At 40.9% G+C, this 25000-nt stretch overlaps 1 protein-coding gene across 1 annotated transcript in view; it reads left to right on the top strand.

Moving 5' to 3' along the window:
- Nucleotides 1-25000, top strand: part of MICU2 (mitochondrial calcium uptake 2) — a 91124-nt gene that overhangs the window by 6587 nt on the left and 59537 nt on the right. Inside the window, exon 2 of the mRNA XM_065896320.1 lies at nucleotides 22418-22562. Coding sequence (XP_065752392.1) covers nucleotides 22418-22562 — 145 coding nt within the window. The remainder of the gene's footprint in view (nucleotides 1-22417; nucleotides 22563-25000) is intronic.

Raw genomic sequence — 25000 nt, 5'->3', positions numbered from 1 at the left:
CTGTTTCATTTATCTGTTGGTCTTTTGTATGTCTGCTTTTTAAAGATGCTAATCAGATCCTTTGCCCATTTTTTAATCAAGGTTTTTTTGTTTTGTTTTTTTGCCATCGACTTGAGTTCCCTCAATATTTTGGATATTAACCTCTTATCAGATGTATGGTTTATAAATATTTTCTCCCATTCCATAGGTTGTCTTTGACTCTGTTGATTGTTTCCTTTGCTGTGCAGAAGCCTTTTAGTTTGATGTAGCCTTGAGAATTTTTGCTTTTGTTCCCTGTGTTTTTGGTGTCATATCCAAAAAAAAGATCATTGCCCAGACCAATGTCAAGAAGTTTTCCCTATATTTTCATCTCATAGTTTTACTGTTTTGGTTCTTACATTTAAGTCTTTAACCCATTTTGAGTTAATTTTTGTATAAGGTGTGAGATGAGGGTCCAGTTCATTCTTCTGCATGTGGCTGTCCAGTTTTCCCAACACCATTATTTGAAGAGACTATCCTTTACCCATTGCGTGTTCTAGGCACCCTTATTGAAGATCAGTTGATTGTAAATGCATGAATTTACTTCTGGTCTCTCTTTCTGTTCCATTGGTCCGTATTATCTGTTTTTATGCCAGTACCATACTTCTCAGCACCTGCTACTTCTGGTTTTATTACTGTAGGTTTGGAATAGATTTTGAAATCAGGAAGTGTGATGCGTCCAGATTTGTTCTTCTCACTCAAGATTGCTTTGACTCTTCAGTGTCTTTTGTGGTTCTATATGAATTTTAGCATTTTTTTTCTATTTCCATAAAAAATGTCATTGAGATTTTGATAGGGATTGCTTCGAATCTGTAGCTCACTTAAAGTCTGTTGCTACTGAGAGGGTGAGGACAGACAGTTGAGCTTCGGGTGTGGCAGTAGGGAAGTTGTTGGTAACCTTGACAAAAGGCATTTCAGTGAAATACTGGGGGCAAATTTAATTGGAATGTGTTGAGGAGAGACTGAAGTGAGGAAGCAAAGAAAGTGAATAGAGATGCTTCTTTCTAGAAGTGTTGCTGTAAAGGGTATTAAAAGAGATGCTGGCTGGGGGAATGATATAATAAGGAGGCAAAAATTGGTCCAGCTCTGTGGGGGTGATTATAGGTGGAGGTCTTTGAGGAAGGAGGTTACCTGGAGTCAAACCCCAGGTAGAAGTTTGGACTTTGAGACTAACAAGTTTTCCTCCTTCAACCTGACAGGAGTGAAAGCAGAGGGCATGGTTAACCCTAACAGCTGGCTGTAGACAGGAGACCCTGATGGTGAGCTGCTCCAGAAAACTAGGAGGTAGAATCAGGGAAACGTGGGTGGGTCAGAAGGATCATAGCAGTTAATGACTGCTGCTGGAGAGAAAACCCAGAGAGGGAGGGAGCGACAGGTTTAACGCCGTTCATGAAGAACAAGAGCTTCGAGACAGTAGTTAGGATGAATATAGGACCACTGGCCACAAACTTCTGATGGCTTGCTTTTGGTGAGTTTTTCCAATGTAGCTAAAAAATATTACCTAACGAACTATTTTTAAGAAGCCTTGGGCTTCCCTGGTGGCGCAGTGGTTAAGAATATGCCTGCCAGTGCAGCGGACACGGGTTTGAGTCCTGGTCCGGGAAGATCCCACACGCCGCGGAGCAGCTAAGCCCCTGCACCACAACTACTGAGCCAGTGTTCTAGAGCCCGCGGGCCACAACTACTGAAGCCCACGCACCTAGAGCCCGTGCTCTGCAACAAGAGAAGCCACCGCAATGAGAAGCCCGCGCACCGCAACGAAGAGTAACCCCTGCTCACCTCAACTAGAGAAAGCCCGCGCACCGCAACGAAGAGTAACCCCTGCTCACCTCAACTAGAGAAAGCCCGCGCACAGCAGCGAAGAGCCAATGCAGCCAAAGATTGATTAATTAATTTTAATGTCTAAAACAAAAGAAGCCTTGGTATTATGAGTTTAATGAGAAGAATATATTGCATCGTGGCATTAAATTTTAAAATTCTAAAATAGTAAGAGAACATCAAATATGGTGTTTCTTTGATATTATTTAAATTCACATTTTGAACTCACATTTTGTGAGTACAACCTGACTAAAACAAATGGTGATCACAAATTTTAAATAAATAAAAGCAAGGAATGTGGATCATCATGTTTAAATAGTCAAACAGAAATATGTTAACTGGGAAAGCGGTGTCGTTAGATGCAGGACTCTCTTTTTCTATTGCATATCAATGAGTATTTTAAAAGCTCAAATAATGTATTTAATGAGATGGAACTATTCTAATTTGCTATAAGAGCCCTAAACAATTCATAAAATTAAGTTGGCATTGCTTTTATATTCTTTTATTTCGAGTTGTCTGAGTATATTTGTAGTCATTATTTTTGTGAAAAGGGGAGAAAAGGACATTAGTAAGACATTAGCAAGAGTAAAACAATAATATATTGGAGTCTACTTGGTTGGAGTGTATTTGTGTGCACTGCATTGGGTTTAACGATAGTACATTTAAAATTGGTATGCCAAGGGCAATGAACTTTATAGCAACATGCAGAAGTTTAATAACCATGAAACATTGTAAGCCTAATGAAGACCAAAGCTTTCTTACAGCAGTACAGCAAGAATGCAAAGAAGTTTTTATACTTTATTGCCTCAGGTAAAAATGTCTCTGGAAACATATAAGTGATGACAAAGCTTTGATGTTAGTAAACCCAAATGGAAGTCAAAAATCAAAGTGTGTAAATGGCCAGATTATGAAAAAAAAAGATGACAAAGTTATACCCTCTAATTAGATGTAATTTGTGCTTTTGGCATAGCTATTTGTCCTGCATGAATGAGAGGTTGTCTTACTTTCCTTCCTTGTGTGATACGACACTCTTTCTGTATCTTAACTGCAAATCTGTGGAGGTGCTTTTTGGGGAGGGAGCACAAGGGGGCCAAGAAGGGAAGAAAATCAAATTGTAATATAAAAGCAGAAGCGTTTTTTAATATTCCCTTTTGCAATTATATTTATTTAGCTGAACCTGAGTAAATTACCACTTACTCTTATTCTATAAAGCATATGTTCTGGTAGATAATGCCTTCAAATGAATGCTTTTGTTACTGTGCGTTTGGAGTTTTATGAATTGTAACAGTGCGTAAACATACCCTAAGCCATCAATAGTAGAGTATATGAACTTAAAGTTTACAGTTTAAAAAGTGGTAAATACTTGGTAAAGTAAGCCATAGCAGATATCTTCTCTTAATGTGCTCTCCATAAAAATGATAAATGTTTCAGATTATAAATAATTTCAATATAGAAATAATACTTAGTGGATCCTATATTTAAGCACACCCTAGTCTACATAGAAACTTTTCACTGACATCTGTGAAAGTTTCATGAATGTGTGGTACGCAGAATAAAAGTTGTGATTACTCTCCATTAAGAAGTACAGCCTTGGGGCTTCCCTGGTGGCGCAGTGGTTGGGAGTCCGCCTGCTGATGCAGGGGACGCGGGTTCGTGCCCCGGTCCGGGAAGATCCCACAGGCCGCGGAGCAGCTGGGCCTGCACATCCGGAGCCTGTGCTCTGCAACGGGAGAGGCCACAACAGTGAGAGGCCCGCGTACCGCAGAAAAAAAAAAAAGAAATACAGCCTTATAAAATCTTCAGTTTATCCACATGTGTATTGTATGATCGATGTGCCTGTGGTAGCAGTTGTGCAGCCTCAGTGTTTCCTGCTACACAAGCATAGTTCCAGGCAGCTCCCTCCTCTGTCCTCATCACTTGGCTGCTGTGTGCCCTAGACATGCAAACCATTTTTAAAATTAGATAAAATGAACCTTAAATAGGAAAGCACAGTGTTTTTCCACAAATTGTTTTATCAGTAGATATTCCAAAGCAAAATATGATTGGCTTAGTCTATCTGCTATTTGGGAATGTCAGTCATTTTTCTCATTTGCTAGTATGCACAATTAGAAGATTATACATAATAAGAAATTATAAATGGGGTTTCTGTGTTTTTGAGTGTGTGCAGAGTATAAATACCAAGAGATTAAATCACACTATTAGGTGTTCTAAAGACAAAATCTTTTTCAGTTTAAATTTGGTCATAGTTGACCAATTAAGAGCCAGCTCAGATCAGAAGCAGATCCCTAGTAGGGCTTCTGCCTCTGTTCAGACCCACATTGGTGGGGAGTTCTGGAATGCTTGGATTTGGTCCAGGGCTGAAGTCAGGGTCAGGAGTCTGCTCTTGTGGTACATCCTGCTCTAAGTGCGTGGCTTCGGCAGCTGCCGAGGAGAGACAGTGAACAGCTGAACACCTCCTAACGTTCCTCCAGTGACAGTCCCGCTTGCGCTGAAGTATGATGTGAAAGGCTCAGCTCCTCTCGAGTGAGCTACTTCACTGTGCAGCAGGAGGGGGTGGTGATAAGGGAGCATTGCGGTTTAACCAGGAGCTGCTGCAGTGGAAAGACGACAGTGAGGGTTATCCTGTGAGCCAGACACACTTTTCTTTCTTAAAAACTTAATACTAACCATATTTTATTTGTAATTGAAGCTTGACTTAAATACTGCAACTGTTTTGTTTTTAAATTAGGACTTTATATTTTGTTAGTACTGCCATTAGGCAGGGATTAAATCCGTCTTCAATTACAGTCATGAAAAGATTGCTCTTTAAAACCCTAAAGAAATGCTGTTTTATTATGGTTATTGAAATTTCTTGAAATATATTAGGGAGTTCCAGCTGTTGGCTCTTTCTTAATTCTTAAAGATTACTTATGTTGGCTTTTTTCTTATTGAGATATGTGTATATTATAGAAAATTTAGGAAAAGTGGCAAAAAGAAACACATAAGAACCATTTTGCCTCTTCATGACTTGAAGAGACTAGTCACTCTTAAAGTTTTGGGTGTTGTATCTTGAGTGAGAAGGTTTTTATTAAAACTTATTTAAAACTTTGCAAGGCAGTGTTAAGGTATTAACAACTATCGTTCTCTCATGTTATAGAAATATAGCCAGTGGCTGTGAAGTTAAGAAATAAGTGTGGGGACTTCCCTGGTGGTGCAGTGGTTAAGAATCTGCCTGCCAAGATGGGAATAAAGACACAGACCTACTAGAGAATGGACTTGAGGATATGGGGAGGGGGAAGGGTAAGCTGTGACAAAGTGAGAGAGTGGCATGGACATATATACACTACCAAATGTAAAATAGATAGCTAGTGGGAAGCAGCCACATAGCACAGGGAGATCAGCTCAGTGCTTTGTGATCACCTAGAGGGGTGGGATAGGGAGGGTGGGAGGGAGACGCAAGAGGGAGGAGATATGGGGATATATGTATACGTATAGCTGATTAACTTTGTTATAAAGCAGAAACGAACACGCCATTGTAAAGCAATTATACTACAATAAAGATGTTTAACAAAAAAAAAAAGAATCCGCCTGCCAATGCTAAGGACACAGGTTCGAGCCCTGGTCCAGGAATATCGCACATGCCGCGGAGCAGCTAAGCCCGTGTGCCACAACTGCTGAGCCTGTGCTCTAGAGCCCGCGAGCCACAACTGCTGAGCCCATGTGCTGCGACTACTGAAGCCTGCGTGCCTAGAGCCCGTGCTCTGCAACAAGAGAAGCCACCGCAACGAGAAACCTGTGCACCGCAACGAAGAGTAGCCCCTGTTCGCCGCAACTAGAGAAAGCCGGCGCACAGCACTGAAGACCCAATGCAGCCAAAAAATAAATTAAATAGGGCTTCCCTGGTGGTGCAGTGGTTGGGAGTCTGCCTGCCGATGCAGGGGACACGGGTTTATGCCCCAGTCCGGGAAGGTCCCACATGCCGCGGAGCGGCTGGGCCCGTGAGCCATGGCCGCTGAGCCTGTGCGTCTGGAGCCTGTGCTCCGCAACGGGAGAGGCCACAGCAGTGAGAGGCCCGCGTACCGCAAAAAAATAAATAAAATAAATTTTTTTAAAAAAGAAAGAAGTGTGGTTCCAGAGAGGTCGTTCTAGTGACAGTGAGCTGACGCTGCCGTCATGGAGACCACCTCTTGCCCCGTCTCCTCGCTCTCCAGGCTCTTTTCGTCTGTATTGCTCTTTAGTTGTTTCTCTGTTAGAGGCTGTATTTATTATGCTTGCTTATATAGGGCAGTGCCTGGTTTGGGGAAGGCAGCCTGCATGGCTTTAGCCCATATCAGCGAAAAGAGAAAGCGATGGGAAAATCAGAATTGTGCAGATACACATATAAGACTTGGTTAAGACCAAGCTTTTATTTGAATTTTTTATACAACGATGATGTCCTTTAGTACTTTGCTTTATTCTGGCTGTACAGCAGTTGTGTATTTTTTATTTTAATTAATGTGCTTTAGCTGGTGGAAAATATAAGACATTTTTAAAGGACTTGGAATTAATTGTTTTCTCATTTTATATTTAGTCCTGCGGGAGAAAACTTTTTCTGTTCAATTTTAAGAGTCTTCTACAGCCATGTGTTGAGAATGGATCATCTCAGTTATTTAGAGTTAATAAACTCTACGCTGTTCTAACATGAGCAGTGCTTAGAATTGGAGCTTTTTTTTCTTTTTACTAATTGTTATTGTATTTTACCATATTATTACTCACGTTTGCTGATTCATCTTTGTCATTCTTTTTTTATATTTATTTTTATTTTTGGCTGCATTGGGTCTTAGTTGTGGCATGTGGGATCTTTTTGTTGTGGCGCGCGGGCTCTTCATTGCAGCACATGGGCTTCTCTCTAGTTGTGGCGCACGGGTTCCAGAGTGCGAGGGCTCTATAGTTTGCAGCACGTGGGCTTAGTTGCCCCGCAGCATGTGGGATCTTAGTTCCCCGACCAGGGATCGAACCCACGTCCCCTGCATTGGAAGGCGGATTCTTAACCACTGGACTGCCAGGGAAGTCCCCTGTCATTTATTCTTTGAATAGGTTGAGAATATGATAAAAGTTATGTACTCTCTCCCAAAAAGCTCATACAGTGTTTTCACCTATAATTTCCAGGAGTCACAAGCACCAGGAAGCCTTGTAGTGTGGGGTTATGAGGCTCTGCTCTAAATTTTTAGGTTATATTCTTGTCCCTTCTAGGTTCTTAAATTTGTCCTTCTTTACATTGCAAAATGTTTCAGGTGTTATATCTAAAATTATTTTCAAGTAAACTGTTTTGATCCTGTCACTGCGTTACTCTTCGGTTTTGGATATTACCCTCGGACCAGATAATTTACAATATTTACCTTTACTTTATGGTATTTACTCTTCCCTTTTACCAGTACTTCACTACTGTTCTGACTGTACATTCTCTTTTCTAGCCCAGTGTGCCTTCTGTTAGCCCTGTTGTACTAGCTTATCCTGTTTACACCTTTATAAGTGTCACAGACGCCTTGGTCTATTACCATATCCCTCTCCTTTAAATCATAAAGATCCATTATCCAAGAAAGTGTCTTCAGGTTTATTCTCTTTACCCTCTAGCATGCGAGTGAGGTGGGTCATGCAGGAACTCAGAGCCTAAACGATGATTTCATAGTAACAGTTTTAATATTGGTACTAATATAACTATATGAAGTTTTTTTATCATAAGTTAAAAGAGTATCTAAACAACAGCCATGAATATTTAGAAACTAATTTCACACTAAACAAGGTGACAAAGTTCATCCGAGTCTTTAAATATTCAGAGTAACTCTTTGGGACTTCACTAGCAGTTCAAGTTTGGAGATTAGAGTTGCCTGAATCATTTCAGAACTTCAGGCTCTATTTTAGCCTACAAATATCTGTTCCTTCTTTTTCCCTTTCTTCCCTAATCCTAGTTAAGATTTAACTAGGATTATTCTCTTGATTATAAAGAGCACAGGAGTAAATTCACCACCAAATAAATTTTAAAAGGGAAAGATTACCCAAGTGCCCTTTCTGTCCATGCCAACCCTTAAATGTGTATGTAACAACTTACCATAAACTTTAAGTTTTCGGTGGTTTTGTTTCTCATATAAGATTCTAAAATTCTCAAGGGTCAAGATAAGGATTTTTCTGAAGCATGCACCCAAAAACTTCGTATTTGATACAGGCCTCACTGTTGCCTGGGCAAATGCTAACAATTCTGCTCACTTAGTATATGATTCACTGGCACAGTTTCATCCTGCTTTTGCCCTGTACGTGAAGGCTAGATGTGGAAACTCGTGTATCCTCGTTGGATGCCACCTGTCATTAAAGGCAGAGAAGGGTGGTGAAGTTGAAGGGAAAAGGGGCTGACCGCTAGCAGTGCTGGCAGTAGAAGTGGGAAAGCGGGGATTCTCTTCAGCTTGTTTATTTAGCGGTTGTTTACTTTAGTTATGTTAGGTGCTACCTTAACCAAACAAGCAAACAGTCTGTTTGGTTTTTCAGCCATTATATAGCAGATTCTATTATAGAATCTTTTAAAACCTTCACTGTTAAAGTATCTTCAGAAATTACTAAATGAGAGCATGGATGTCTTACGAGCATGAAATATGTCCAAAGAATCAGGTAAAAGCAAAGAGGGAGATTCTGGCAAGTCCTTGCCAGGTCTTAAACGGTTTGTCCTATGTTCATGGTTTACAGACACAAAGCAGAACTTTATTGAACAGTAAATTAATTTGCCAAAATGTGTAATCATATATGTGCGTTACTCTCCTTTTTGTATCATGTAATCTATGTATTACTTTATTTACTGGTGATTTAATTTATAAACATCAACAGAAATGACATGCATCTTAGTACCTTCTTTGTGAAAGTAGTATCTTTATGTGTTTTGTCAATGCTTGGTAAAACATTCAGCTCATCCCCTGCTCATTTGCTACAAATACATTTAAATCAAAACTTGTATCTTAGACATATTGTATTGTTATGTCCACGAACTCCAAGCGGAAGCTGAAAAGATCCATTACAACCCAAGCCAAACATGATATAAGGCCTGAAATCCATCAGATCATTCAGATTTACGGACAGAACGTGCGCAGCAGCTGGTGCAGTGCAGTTTCAGAGCATCTGTTTCTGAGATTCCATGGCTTGTGCGACAGGCGCAGAATAAGCAACATCCTTTTGGTACAGTTAACACTGCCACCCCCTGTCCACAGCTTTGCCTCTGTGCTCCTGTTATGAAGGCATTTTTAAAATCTAAAGTAATTAACAGTATGCAGTAATTTGTGGCTGTAATAAGAGGAAATAATTGTGTGCACACTTGGGTGCACTTGTACATACCTAGCTACCTAAAGATATTTTAATAAATTATTAATAGGGTTTAAAATACATAAGCACAAAACCCTTTCGCATATTGGTTCAAGGACTGAAATCTATTTTTAAATTGTTATTTTAATATCACACTTCAAGTTTGGAATTGGTTCCCATTCATAAAGATTCACTCATTCCTGGCACACTTTTTTAACCATTTAACATATTAACCAAAGGAAGGCATGCCGGGGGCAGACAGATGCACTGCAGAGTCACCAGGGCTTTGATAAGCATTACTGAGTCCTGTACACTCGCTCTAGGACACCCTAACCCAGAATGGGCACTGGGGGAGGGCTCTTAGAGGAGGGAGTACCGGAACCCTAACAAATGAAAGGGCCAGAAGCAGCTAACTATCACACGCTTAGCTTCATCAGAAGCGGTGAGTGGTTGTTTAATCTGTCTTCTGGAAAGATGCACAGCAGAGGTTTATTAAAGCTCATCAGAGGTAGCAAGGCGAGAACTGAAGCTAAGGACACACCAGCAAACCCAGTCAGTTTCAGGAAAATTATGTTAGCAAAGACCAAAACTAAGGTTGACATTTAAAATTAGTACCATATTTGTTTCGTACAAGACCAATTCATAAAAATAATAGTATCAATGGAATTTTAAAATAGAAATGTAATTTTTGTTTTTAATAGGAAATTGCATATCTGCCCTTTCAAGCTTTCATTATTTTCCCATTTATCCGAAGGTTTTCAAAAAATGTGTTCTATTTTTGGGATAAAATTTGTATGCAAGCAACATGTTGCTGTTTGGGTTTTTTTGTTCTTGTTTTTTAACTAATTCCAGTCTTTGACCAAATTTTGTGTAGGGTTAGGGTGTGGGGCTTAAGGGACTTGGTGGTAGAGAGGCAAACTGCCGTCAGTATTCAGCCACAAGCTTTAGAAAGCCATCCTCACTATGTGCTTCCTGTAAACCGAGGAAGCATGTAGCTGGGACAGTCTTTTGCTGGGGACTGGGGGTATGGAAGCCTGAGCGGGTCATGGAGAATGTGGGAGCATGGGGGGAAAGCAATGCAAAATACTGTATGGATGAATCACTTTCCTCCTGGAATCCTAAACTATAAAATACATACAGCTACAGACTGCAGCTGTTGCCTGTGGAGGGATGGGAGAAAGGCGAGAAGGGATCCTTTAATCCATCCCCTCTTCGCTCCACACTGTGTGTGTTGTAGGATATAATATCCTAAATGTTGTTAACCCTCATGGTAGCCTCTGTTTATGACTCAGCCCTTTGATAGCAGCACTTTCCCCGGGCATACTTGAAGTTCTCAGTTTTGAGGAGACTTTTTTGCATGGGTTTGTAAGGGTTCTGAAATTTAGATCATAGCTTATATCACAAAAGGCTCCTTGTTAGGCTCTGCTGTACTTCTCAGTTGCCTGAAGAAGAGAGATCACAACCAAGATAAATTTGCTGATACCAGACCTGTTAGGAGTCTTCTATTTAAATTTAATTATATAATAATGAAAAATATTAGTTTGGTGCATCTCTGTCTCTTTTTTTTTTAGTTCCCTGTGCTATGCAATAAACCCTTGTTGTTTATTTTATATATAGTGGTGTGTATCTGTTAATCCCATACTCCTAATTTATCCCTGCCCCCTTTCCACTTTTGTAACCATAAGTTCGTTTTCTGTCTGTGAGTCTGTTTTTTGTTGTTGTTATTGTTTGTTTTTTTAATTTATTTTTGGCTGCGTTGGGTCTTTGTTGCCGCATGTGGGCTTTCTCTAGTTGCGGTGAGCAGGGGCTACTCTTCCTTGCGGTGCACGGGCTTCTCATTACGGTGGCTTCTCTTGTTGCAGTGCACGGGCTTTAGGCACGCAGGCTTCAGTAGTTGTGGCATACGGGCTTAGTTGCTCTGCAGCATGTGGGATCTTCCCGGACCAGGGCTCAAATCTGTGTCCCCCGCATTGGCAGGTGGATTCCTAACCACTGCACCACCAGGGAAGTCCCTGTTTCTGTTTTGTAAACAAGTTCATTTGTGTCATTTTTTTAAGATTCCACATATAAATGGTGTCATATGATATTTGTCTGTCTTTGTCTGGCTTACTTCACTTAGTATGATAATCTCTAGGTCCATCCATGTTGCTGCAAATGGCATTATTTCATTCTTTTTATATGGCTGAATAATATTCCATTGTGTATATATACCACATCTTCTTTATCCATCCATCTGTTGATGGACACTTGGGTTGCTCCCATGTCTTGACTGTTGTGAATAGTGCTTCTATGAGCATTGGGGTACGTGTACATATCTCTCATTTTGAAAAGAAAGAAGTCAAAATATTCATGGTTGATAAGTAATATTGTAAAAGTAACTATCAGAGATGGAATTTATCATTGTGGGACTTTCACGTTTGCTAAATGCTTAGTGCTCCTTTCATACTTCTGTCTAGCATTCACCCACTTGTGTTAGGCCTCCCCCCACTAGATAGGGGGTGTCTGTTCATGTGTCACTTTATACAGTGCTTGGTCGTAGGAGACATGTAATATTTATTAAATAAGTTGACATTGAATGGTTGTAGGAGGAGTTCACAGAGTAGTATTTCCCTTGCGAGTAGGGCACTAGGCTAAAGCAACTCCGTCATTTCTCAGGAGAAGCTTTACTTAGTTGTGATTGCAGTGAGTGATACTGATAAAGCTTCAGGAAGGTACTGAGATTTTAAGTTAGGGCTCTAGTCTTTTTTTTAATCACTTGAAACCTGATTTAAACTTTCTGGTTAGAACATAAACAAAAATGTATGTAGTTATGATGTACCTCCTGAAAAGTAGTTATGGAGGAAGGAAGTGAGTATTCTGCTCAGCGATCTCATCTGGAGAGAGAAAGCTGTTACGGGAAGAGAAGATGCTTCTTTCTTTACTCATCAGCATCCCTAACAGTGGCCACTCCTCCTCTGACAGATTACTGTGGTCCTAGGGGCTATTTTTAAATTCATATATAGAGAGAGGCATATGTCATTTCATTTTACTGTGCTCATCTAAGAAAAGCCACTAGCTTTCTTCCCGTCTCTGGAAGGAAGTCTAGGCTAGGCCATCACTAGATGAAACGATATCCAGAAGCCACAGAGAATAGTTTCCAGAGCTCCCAGTTTTCCCAGGAATGACTTTTGTCTCCCTCACTAATACCCTGTCATTTTGTAGAATTTATCGTGAAGCATAGCTTATGCAGTGAATAGTTCTAATTTACTCTGGTAGTATTTTGTTTCATGTACAATAAAAACTCCCTGATTCAGAGTGAAATGGAAAAGTTCTGTCTAATGGCTGAAAATTTCCAGTTGTGAAGTTTTCTTTAAGAAGAAAAGATATTCTCTAATTACACCACAGAAAGTCCAGAGACAACAAGACAATTACATTTTATCCACATTACTGCAAATTACAAAATAAAAACCCCAAATGAATAGGTTTTACTACATTTTGCCTGATGCAATGTATATCTATTGGACATACTGAAAGCATTGTGAGGAAGGCCTTTTCTTTTCCCACTTTTTTCATTAGAAATGTAGAGACCAAAGAATGTTCAACAAAGAACAGAACACTTTTTCCAATTTGTCACTTCATGGATAAAAAGTAGAGACAGAATGGTGAAGCACCTGTTGCTTTAAAGGCAATAAACTAGTGAAATGTTTTCACAGAAGTCATCAGCTTTCAAAGATCTCTTTTATCCAGTTCATATCACTCGTTGCTCTTAATTCCTTTGTCACATTTTTTACTGCATTACGAGTAATCCTTGAAAGCCATGGAGCATTTTACATTTAACCAGAACCATGTGGACGGTTCTCACATGTTGAGGATAGCTCCAATCCCAGCTTTTATTCTGCCCCTCCTCTCCCATACATTTAGCTTTAGATGCAGGTTTGAGAAGCAAATCTAGTGGTACTGGGACGGACTCATCCCCGCTCCTATCACTTTCCACCCAGTCCCGGGAGGTTTAGGGGCAGAGCCCCCAGCAGACCCTCAGCAGTGCTTTGATCTCCACAAGCACATTCCATAGGCTCCTCTTCTTCCTGAGGCCGACAGGGTTGAGTCCAAGTAACTTAGGATATCTCCTTCAGGTAAACATTAAGATTGGTACCGTTTAGTCCATTCCTACTGGAATAGTTCTCCTGCACTGCAATAAATAAGTTGGAGTGAAGAGGGGCAAAAAAATTTCTCCCCAGCCTTTCGGGTTGAATAGCTTGAGAATGTTACCCCCTCACACTGCTTTCACTTCCTCACTTAGTATACAAGGGTGATGTGTGTCTTTTAAGCATTATCTTAGAACTACATCTTGCTTACTCATTTACTGTGTCATTTTTTTGTATTATCGTCTCTGAGAACTGCTTTTAAGAGGTTGAATCCAGCAATAAGGGCATCATAGTTCTAACCTTACTTAGATTTTCTAACGTCTGCCTTATTTAGGTTTTCTGAAAGAACTAAAACTGACCAATCTCCCCCGAGGTCTTCTAGGATTATTCAAACCTGAGTATATTCACATAGGGCAGTGGCAGATAGGGTAGTGAATTCAGGTCTTTGAGGGTTTCAGTGAGGTTTTCCCACTCTGTTTTTGAACAAATCTGTTGCTGATTTGTTCTCTGTCTTCCTGAAGTACAGCAGTTTTCATGTTGAATCCTTGGTGTCTGTCACAAATGTGGATATTCTTTTCCCTAAATGCTTTTCTCTGTGCTTTTCTTCTGCCTTCTATGTGGTTTTTTTTCCTATCGGTAGTTTGTGTACTTTCTGCAGTGTTGGTTCTAGTCTTTCCTGTTTCTTAGAGCTTCTCGTTTCATACTGGCATCTTTCGTGTCTCCTCTTGTGCGGCTGGGCTGGCTCCCTTTCAGAGGCCTCTGTCATCTTGCATCTTATCTTTGCTCTCGGATGTTTAAAGTGCATCGATCACGTCTTTTGTTTTCTGTGATTTTTTTCTGCTTTCTTTCAGAATTTGATTTTCATTGTTGTTTCCTATTGCTCTTCATTTTCCCAGAGAATTTGGACAGGCCCAACATCAGGTTTTAAACAGATGGTCTAGCCAGAGACGTTATTTGCCAAGGACAGTGTGAGTGTATAAGCTTGACCCCTTTGCATCTTGAACTGAGCACTCTTTACCTTCCCGTCAGAACATTAGCTGCAGAGCAGGATGTCCATAGTTTCCATGGACTGTGGGTCAGTCTACTGCCTGCGGGACTGGAGGAGGAGCGAGGTGTGTCCTGGCTCTCCTCTGGGCGTTCTGCCTTCCTGCCACGCTGGGGGTTAGCGCATCCCCAGGGGTGGCCTTTGCAATTCCCCCTGTTTGGGGTGCCTGCCCCTTTAGAGAAGTGCCCTCGGACATAGTTGCTGGCTTTTTGGTCAGCGTGGCCGTGGACGCAGTATTTTCCTCTGCCCAGCCGTGCCCGGCATCCTCTGCTGATGCCAGCCCTCCTCTGACAGGACGCAGGAGGGGAAAGAGGCACGTGCTGGGTCTCTAGTGACAGCAGCGAGTGACAGGGGTTTCCGGGGGGACTCCCCACGGTCCTCTCTGGCCTGCACATCCCTGCACTTGGGAGCTCTCAGTGACAGCGTTACCCCTGCAGGTTAAAGGAAGTCACCTTCCACAGTGCACCTTCCTGCCATCTGCTCCACAGCTGTCTGCGATCCCAGTGTGAGGGGGCCCCCGGAGGCGTGCAGTGCACACACCCAGGCCCGGCTGCCCCATCCGCAAGGGATTCCAGAATCTCGTCCTCTCGTTCCATCACACTCTGGGGGAGGAAACTAGTTTTTATTCCTAGTACTGTCGTGCAGGTGGGTCAGCATTATCAGTATCTATCAATAGAAGATCTTTCTAGAACAAGTTTAGAGTGGGAGGTAGGAGCTAGCATCAGCATGGCTGTCCTTATTTTCTGGTTTTCATTCTGGTTCTTTGTCAGGTTTTGGGATGGAGATTTTAAGAAGTTTTACTTACTGCTTTCTCATCAATTTATGGTTTTGTTTTTTGTTTTTGTTGTTTTTAATGACCCTTTGATTGTATTAAGAGTTAACTCGGGAAGGTACATTATACCTTTTTCTTTTTTTAGCATAGAGAAAGGACCTTCCCACATTTTATTTGCAAGTGGATAATCGTATAGATTGAGAGTGAAAACCAAAAATCCAAAGGGAAAAAGAAAACTTGTTTTTTGTAGCAGAGCCTATAAAAGCTGGAGGTTCCAGGACTTCTCTGGTAGTCCAGTGGGTAAGACTCCACACTCCCAATGCCGGGGCCTGTGTTCAATTCCAGGTCGGGGAACGAGATCCCACATGCATGCCGCAACCAAGAGTCCACATTCTGCAACTAAAAAAAAAATCCCACATGCCGCAACTAAAGATCCCACGTGCTGCAATGAAGATCCCGCGTGCTGTAACTAAGACCCGATGCAGCCTAAATAAATAAATAAATATTTTTAAAATTTTTAAAAAAAATAAAAGCTGGAGGTTCCGAGTTCCTCCAGTGCTGGTATTCTCACCATACCCTTGAAACGGCTCCTGGAATTGAACAGATTTTTAGACGTGCATAGCAACGTTTATTTATATCCTATATAAATTACTTAAAATTATGGTTTGCCTTATGATACCTTTTATCTTTGAAAGGAATTGATTTAGCCCTAGGAGATGACATTCAGATTTCCCTTGACATCCTGAAACCTAGGTGTCAGCATACTGAATGTCTATTTGTATAGATGCTTTTCCTGTAAGCGAGAGCTCATCATGACTAAGAATACACTAGTAGTAAGTTTTTTTAAAAGTGACTGTTAACAGTGTTGGAAGATGAAAAGATTTGTATCCTGTGGTCTAATTCTATATGACATGTAATAGTGTTTATGACGAGCCCCAACTATGTCTGCTTGTATTTTTCTGAAAGACACTGTGCTTTTACTCACAGTTCTGATCATTTTCAGTTTATATAAACGTGGCCGTGGTATTTTTATGTAACATCCATTCTACAAAGTGCGTTGGATATATATAGTAGACTAGAGAGTAATGCTGAGTTTATACAGCGTCAGTGGGGTGTGAGTTACGCCCTGTAAGTGAATCTTCCAGACAACGAAAATTACCCTCGTTGGTAAGAAAACATTTTTTTTTTAATGCAAGATTTACATTAAAAACAGTTAAGCTACATTACACATTTTTAACAAAATGTTCCCTACATAATTAGCAATTTCTAAGTGACTGAAGACCATCATCACATAAATAGACCTAGTGGCTCTTCGTTGGTCGTCATGACATAGATTGATCCAGACTGTTGTGGCCAGGTCTGGCTTGTTTAATTTTTCTCTCCCGTCTCACTTTCAGGCTGTAAAATCTCCCTTCTGCCATTAGTATACTTGACTCTAGCATTTGTAATGTAATGTTTCTAATATGCTGGGATTTTGAGACTGAAAAGCCAAGCGTATTGGTTGGATGTATAGACTAAGTGCTGAATCATGGCATGAGATATCCTGCAGCATCAGCCGTGTACCTTCCAGTGTCTTCCGTCTACGCTGGCTCTTGTGTGAATTAGAAGAAAATGCCCACATCCAAGACGGTCTTCCTGGTCCACTGTGTCTGCCCTTCTCCCCTTCTGTCCATTTTGGTCACGTCCCCCAGAGACCCTCTGCCCCCTGGACCTGCTGCCCAGACCTCAGGACTGGCTGTAGCGCGCTTTGCTCTACTGTTGCTCCCGGTCTTGGCGGCTCCTCACTGTTTGCAGCCCAGGTCCCATTTCTCCTGGCCTGGGATGCCTTTGTTAAGTCTTCCAATTAACAAGGCAGTTAATTGGTCCTCTCTCTGCCTTCTCCTACAATTTTTTACATATTTCTGTTAGAGCATTTGTTTAAATTACGATGATCATGATAGTAATGGCTGACCTTCCAGAGCACGTAGTATGTGTATTATTTCATTGAACACACGGTTTATAAAAGACCCTTTAAGTAGTTACTACTGTCTTTTTCATTTACAGATTAGTTAGGGAGAAGTCACAGTACGAACTTGGCCAAGTGACAGAGCTGGGATTTAAGTCCAGGCAACTTGATTCCTGTTTCCTCACTGTTCGTGAGTCAGCTGATAATTGGTCCTAGGTCACATACCTAGTGAGTGACAGAACTGGAATTTGCATCCAGGGTAGTTTGACCTTGGAGCCAGTGCTCTGAATTATTTGTTTGCTCTCCAGCATTCCCTTTTGTGAGCTCCTTAAGGCCGAGACCTCAGTGTCCATCTGTATATCTGCAGAACAGTGACACATAACAGGTTCTTAAATGTTTGAAGATGAATTTGTGAACTTTTTCACCGCCTGGTATGGAGCAGTACTAATGGCACTAAGCTGGGCATCTGCCCTTGTGTTGTCTCAGACAGAATTGGTTATTCCTCCCCATCCTCCGCATCCACACCGATCCTCTACCTGCACTTAACCAAACTCAAACTCAGTTTACCAAGCACAGCTGACCACAGATATGCCACATGTACACGTATCTGTGTGAGAGAGACAGGGGAGACGAGAGAGAAGAATGAGTGCCCGAAACCATATGGTCAGTTCAAGGAATACGCAAACAGCAGCAACAGAAAAAAGCCACCTGAAACGTGCGCAGGAAGGAGGGGAGAGACAGGAGGATGTGGGCAGAGAGAGCATGTTCACGTGAGCAGGAGAGCACCAGGGGAGAGAGGATGGAAGGGTGGGGGCAGACAGACATTGTTAATTCTTGGTGTTAAATCCATCCATCGGAGCTTTGATCATAGTGGGGAGAGCACCAGGGGAGAGGACGGAAGGGTGGGGGCAGACAGACATTGTTAATTCTTGGTGTTAAATCCATCCATCGGAGCTTTGATCATAGTGGTCGTACATGTGAAGTATGGCAAGAATAAACTTCATAGGTAAACAAAAGATTCACAACGCCAAATTGATCTTCCAAATTCTGCGAAGTAAGCATAAATATATAATACACGTCAATTTATGGTCCTTTAAAATTCAACTGCTATATGACAAAGGGGACTTAAAGAAAATTGATTTGTTTGTTCGTCAACTTGGAATTAGAAAGGCTCTGGAAATTTCAGAACAATACTCTTCTTTCCTCTGCGTAAATGTTGCTGTAGTGAAGAGATGTGTTCATAACATCTACTTACTTTAAATTTTACTGAACAAGGGAAACAATGCATGTCATCTAGGAAATGGACAACTCTTAGCCCAGGTCTTAAGGATGGCTAATTCTAGTTCTATCCTTTGTTATTCTCTAGAGCCTAACTTAAAGCCCACTCTTTTTATGAAAACTTTCTCAGCTGTCATTACCCACACTGGTTTCTCTATTTTCCTAGTCTATGTAATCCTTAGAGGGGCGGGCATAGGGTAGTGGTTGAGCTGACGTCATGTTGCCTCTGTGCTACCCGCTGACCTGCCGTGTTAACCCAGGCAAGCTGGTTAACCTTGACAAGCTTTGGTTTCTTCTTTTGTAAAATGAAGTCTCCCATTGGGGTCATTGTGAAGGTTGAGTGAGACCATGTATGTAAAGATTTTAGCACCCTACCTTGCATGTGTTTAATTCACATTAGCTATATTGTTAGTGTTTATTACTGTACTGTTGCCCCTTTGATTAGTATGTGTCCTGTCTCTTCCTGGAGTGCCCTCACACTAGTAGATGCTTGATTACGTATTTACTTGGGAGGTCGGCGGGTAGAAGTTAGGATGAAGGGAAAGACTCTAGTAGTAAGAGGTGGTGACTTGGAGGCTTCCACTATATATTGCATAAGGGAAGTGGTGGGATTAGTATCTACACAGGTGATGGCCTCCAACTGATAGCTGTGTCCTCAGTAAGCAGTGTGAGAGGTGGTGGAAAAGATTAGAAAAAGGAGAGACATTGCTGGTGCTGGCAAAGGGAGTTGCAGGATTTGGGGTAGTAGAAGAATAGGTTTATTTATACTATGAAGTAGCAGAAATTTAAAGGTACGACACCAGGTTGAGTTGTAAGGATGTTAGTAGGGGGTCGTTAGATAGTTTTATGCCACATCGCCTACTGGTAGAGAATCATGGTGGTGGGCAAATGTGGAGGTCATTTGCTTGTAAGTGACCTTCTAAATTCATGGTCTGCAATTCATATGGCAGTTTCAAGCTCAGAAATCAACCCAGGGAAGGGAGCTTTAGTTTCGCCTCCTCTACCTTTTCTTGTTCATTGGGGAGGATATTTAACCAAAATTGGAAGGGATGGCAACCCAATCAACCATTATCTAAAATGGCACTTCCCAGGGGACTTCCCTGGTGGTCCGGTGGTTGGGACTTCACCTTCCATTTCAAGGGGTGCGGGTTCAGTCCCTGGTCGGGGAGCTAAGATCCCACATGCCTTGCAGCCAAATAACCAAAACATAAAACAGGAGCAATATTGTAACAAATTCAGTAAAGAGTTTAAAAATATTTTTAAAATAAAAATAAAATGACACTTCCCAGAATAATTGACTCTTCTCAAGAATCTTCAGAAATGTTACGCTTATGCAAGTTATAGACGCATACAAGTGTATAGAACATGGTAACCATGAGATGGAGGAATAGTTTTCATGTCTTGTTGCAAGAGAGTGGGAGGTTTGTGTTTTTACTTGTTGGTCATTTTCAGTATAGGTTAGGACCAGGAAAGAGGAAGATTGCCACAAGATAGAGGACAGCATGAAAACCAAAAGAGACAGAATAACGATCCATCCTGTTATGAGAGCACTTGAGGAGGGTAAATGAGTAATTGGCCCCTTTTAGTTGGTTGAAGTTTAGAAAGAAGAATATGTTTGTTTGCATAAAAGGGATTAAGTGGTTGGTAAAAGATATTTTTTTAACTAGTCATGAACAACTTAGATACAAGATAATATAAAAGAGCCAGCATTGGGACTTCCCTGGCAGTCCAGTGGTTAAGACTCCGCACTTCCACTGCAGAGGGCACGGGTTCAATCCCTGGTGGGGGAACTAAGATCCCAGATGCCGTGTGGCATGGCCAATAAATAAATAATTTTTTTTAAGAACCAACATTTATTTAAAGATTTGGAAATTCATATACCTATTTCTATATAGATTATTTACCTTTTAAAATCTAATAGACTATATATTAACATTGGTATAATAAACACAAATATTCTTGAAGCTAATAATGTATATATCCGTGTTTAACTTCTTTAGCTCTTCAATACACTGTATTACTCTTGTATCTAGGACTTTGCCAGTGCTGTGACATTTACTGAGAAGACTCTTACCCCTCTCCCTTCCCTATCCCATCTGTATACTTTCTGTAAATTCACTGCCAAGGCACTTAGTACATTCTAGTAGGAATTACTGTTTGTCTTGTTTACCACTGTTTTCCTACAAATACTATCCATTTGATAATATATCAAATGATAATTTATCTACTTCATGTATAAAATGTTCAGAAAATATTAATAAAATTCAATTTTCTGATGACTGAGATAAGAGTATGGACTCATATAATTAAGACATGCCCCTTGAGTTATTTTTATAGTAGTAATTTAAGGGGAAAGAAAAGGAAAGACATGAAAAGGCAAGATCTGGAGAAGACAGGGCACCCTCAGTGCAGTATTATTGAGTGTTCTGTATACAGCCAGTATTCTGGTAGGCACTCAAAGAAGCCAGTTGTCAAACTGGGGAGAGAGAATTAATACTGGTTAGAGGACTGAGATCAGCTAAAAGGAGCTGTTGACGGCTTTGAATTTGGAGGTTTAAGCAACCGGAATTGCCGTTTTTCCCCATTTCAGCTCCACTCAGCACTTACTGAACATGACTTGTGTGTCAGCATGGAAAGGAAGCGATGTGTCCAGGAAGGATGTCGTGGTCTGATTTAGCTTGTTACCTTCAGGAAAGCGGTCCCGAGTGCCAGTGTGCTCTTGGATTTCACAGATGACACGTTCTGAGTCAAGGTTCCTATTTTGACCTTGGCACGTGTGCTGACTGGTATGTCGTCTTCTTCCAGGCTGCCTAGGGCACAGTGCCTAGCCATGGGTAGGAGGATAGTTTGGTAGTTAAGAGATTGAAACACTTTTGAGTCAGACACACCTGGTTTTTTATCCTGGCTCTGCATTTACTTTACAGTTTTCATATCTACGGTAGTATCTACTGTTCAGTTACTGTGAGGATTAACTAAATAGTCCACGGAGGGTACTTAACTAGTACTGTGCCTAGCACATAGTAAGTGCTCCGTGAAAGGTTAGCAATAAATATTTCAGTATCGTCTCTATCAGCATTTGGGTCAAGGCCCAGGTCCCATTGTCTAAGGTACAGACTCTGACAGTAACAATATCTTAGCCATTCTTCTTCTCTTAGCACTGTGCACCCATGATGTCAATATATTCCTAAAATCAGGGCCACTGATCAGAATGGATGTACTTCATCTTTACATGATCTGCTGCCGTCCTGTCTCCCTGAGCTTCTCTTCCGCCATACCACCCTTGAGCACACCACGCTTGTTCCCGTCCCATGGTCTGTATTCTTTCTTTACCTCCTCCTTGGAATGCTCTCCCTCCAGATCCCAAGCCCACAAGGCCTGCCTCATTTAGTCTCATTGAATGTCACCTGTTCAGAAAGGCTCTACTTGTCCATCCCATTGAAATATTACTTTTTTTAAAAATTTATTTTATTTATTTATTTTTGCCTCCGTTGGGTCTTCGTTGCTGTGCGCGGGCTTTCTCTAGTTGCGGCGAGTGGAGGCTACTCTTCATTGCAGTGTGCGGGTTTCTCATTGCAGTGGCTTCTCTTGTTGTGGAGCACGGGCTTTAGGCGTGCGGGCTTCAGTAGTTGTGGCACACGGGCTCCGTAGTTGTGGCTCGAGGGCTCTAGAGTGCAGGTTCAGTAGTTGTAGCGCACGGGCTTAGTTGCTCCGCGGCATGTGGGATCTTCCCGGACCAGGACTCGAACCCGTGTCCCCTGCATTGGCAGGCGGATTCTTAACCACTGCGCCACCAGGGAAGCCCCAAAATGTTACTAATCACTTTCTTATCCTGCTTTATATCTCTTCATGGCACTTCTTAGTGTCTTATATTATTTTATACATTTATTCATTAACTGTCATTCTCCTGTTTGGGAATGCAGGTTCCTCAGGTTAGCCTCATCACTGCTCTGTTTTCAGTGCCTGTGCACTCAGTAACTATCTGTTCAGTAAATGACTTCAAAATTTGGAGGTTGTTATACCTAAACACTAAAATTACTCTTTAAAGATCATTGTAGAAGTAGCTAAGTTGGGGAATGATACTGAAAAAAATCTGAAATTGCAATTTCTTTTTCTTTTAGAAAAGTGTAGACTCTGGAGAGATGAAAGGGAAACCGTCTCCTCGTAAACAGCGCTTCATGCAGTTTTCCTCACTGGAACACAGGGGAGAGTATTACATGACACCACGGGACTTCCTCTTCTCAGTAATGTTTGACCAAATCGAACGTAAGTTGTGTTTTTATTTTTTAAGTTAAAAAAATCAAATATTAGGGCTGAAAAACCTCTGTTTTATAGAATTGGTAACAGCTTTTCTTCATTTTAATTATCATCATTCTTTGTACCATGTGTTTACTTAATTATTTAGACTTTCAACCCTTGTGAGACTAAACTTTATTTATCTAAGAAATAGTTGCTTTGTATGTGGGTTTTTCTAAAAAGAGGAAAAGGGCTTCCCTGGTGGCGCAGTGGTTGAGAGTCCGCCTGCCGATGCAGGGGACACGGGTTCGTGCCCTGGTCCGGGAAGATCCCACATGCCGCAGAGCGGCTGGGCCCGTGAGCCATGGATGCTGAGCCTGCGCGTCCGGAGCCTGTGCTCCGCAACGGGAGAGGCTACAGCAGTGAGAGGCCCGTGTACCGCAAAAAAAAAAAAAGTATCCTAAAGAGAGGAAAATAATAGGTAAGTTTTTAAATGTCACTAAATAAGTTCTTAGTAGGGTAACTAATTCATCCAAGATGTTATGTTTTGGTGGTGTTGATGTTTTAAATTGGGCAAAAAAAAGAAACTCGGTTAGAGCAATTAGGAGGGTCACACAGGGGGTGGGGTGGTGGGATGAACTGGGTGATTGGGATTGACATGTATACACTGATGTGGATAAAATGGATGACTGATAAGAACCTGCTGTATAAAAAAAAATGTGATCAAATGTATTCTATTGGAAAGAAGCAAAAATAGACCATGTTTACTGTCTAAAAATATATATATGTATATATTTGATCTTTGAAAAAAATAATCAACAGAAATTAAAAATTCACCTTTGACCTTACTCAAACCTAGATCCCTCTCCTGAGTTAACTACTGGTTTATTATGTAGCTTTTAAAGACCTTTTCTAATGCATTCATATGCTTCTGAATGTTTGAAATATCAAATATTATTTTGTTTTATTGAGGTGGGTCTTTTCATATGTATGGATACTATATGTATTTCTGGAACTTGTTGAACACAGTTTTACTCTGTCTCAGACTGTATTTTAATCAATGCAAAAAGTTGAAATATTATAAGGAACAATGCTTGGAATACCAAAAAAAAAAAAAGGTTGAAGAGAGAGAGAGGGAGAGAAAACAGGAATTTTGTGTGGTCAAACTGGCTAAAAATTGAATTATTATTATAACAATTTTTAAAATAAGCTTTAATACCTATACTGTACTTATATAAAACTAAAACTTAATTTTCTTTCATCTGCTAAAAAGAGAAAGCTTCATTGGACTAATGGTCTGCTCTTGATAAGCTATTGTGAAAGGTTTCCGTTTTTAAGTAATCTGCCCAGAAAGTAACAATTTTGTGTTTTATCAAAATAATTTCCTGTGCTTAGTGTTATCTTTATCACCAGGTCTTTGATTACTTGAAAAAACCTAGTTTTCTCAATATTAAAGTTTTGCTCAGAACTGAAAAAAAAAGAGGGTCATACAATGGAGTCATGATGCCACTGGTTTAAAAAAAAAGCCTGAAAGAATAGAATAAGAAGCAAAAATCCAAAAGCTATAATTAAATAATTTTATTTCATAAACTGTCTACTCCCAGTTAATCCCAAATCATCAGAAATTCTTAGTTTTATTTATCTAAATCAGTCCCTTTCACTTTGCAGAGAGTAGACATGGCCTCGTCCTCTGTGCCCTGTATTGCAGAAGTGTTCTTTGAAAAGTTCTTGGCTTCCTGACACCTTTCAAAGTGTGCCAAGAGTCTTGCCCTGTGGATAGCTGCATATGGAACAGGTGGAATGGGACAGGGCAAGGTGAGCTGGAAGAAGTGTAGATTGAATTTGGGAAGACATTATTGATACTGAGGGATGGCTTGAGCAAAAACGAATGATCATGATGTGTTCTAGGGACAGTAAGTTCACCAATCACTAGCACCAAAGCATGGCGTTGGGGGGTAGTGAGAGATCAAATTGGAAAACAATAAGGGCCAAATGTACAGAGGATTTGGGTGACCCTGTGCAACTACCAGAGAAATGTGTATTTGGTGGAGATAAAGGGACGTCATCTTGAACCAGTGAGGGATCAGTGAAGGTTTATGAGAAGGAAAATAAGGTGGTAAAAATATATTTAGGTTATTTTGGTACACCTTCTGTTAATCTAAAACGCTAAAACAACCAGTTATTTTACCAGCAAAACGGTTTATTTGGGAGGAGCAAAGAATTGCATTTCAGAACGTGCATCAGTGACAAACCACGTGCAAGTCCCTTAAAGCAAAGGACTGAAAACTCTTTCATAAAAGAGAAGGGGAAATTGGGAGGGGCTGTTATAAATGAAAGGTGCACTGAACGGAAGTGGGAGTTTGAAGTAGTGGCTTTTCATTGCCCGGCAAGGAGCACATGTTTCTCCCTCTTGCTGGAGATGCATGGTGTCTCTCACTGGGGGTCGCATTGAGCACTGGAGGTGTGTG

This window comes from Phocoena phocoena, chromosome 18, assembly GCF_963924675.1.
Source record: "Phocoena phocoena chromosome 18, mPhoPho1.1, whole genome shotgun sequence".
Lineage (NCBI taxonomy): Eukaryota > Metazoa > Chordata > Mammalia > Artiodactyla > Phocoenidae > Phocoena > Phocoena phocoena.
Note: the sequence above shows the minus strand (reverse complement) of the source record. Positions and strands in the feature narration are given on the sequence as shown.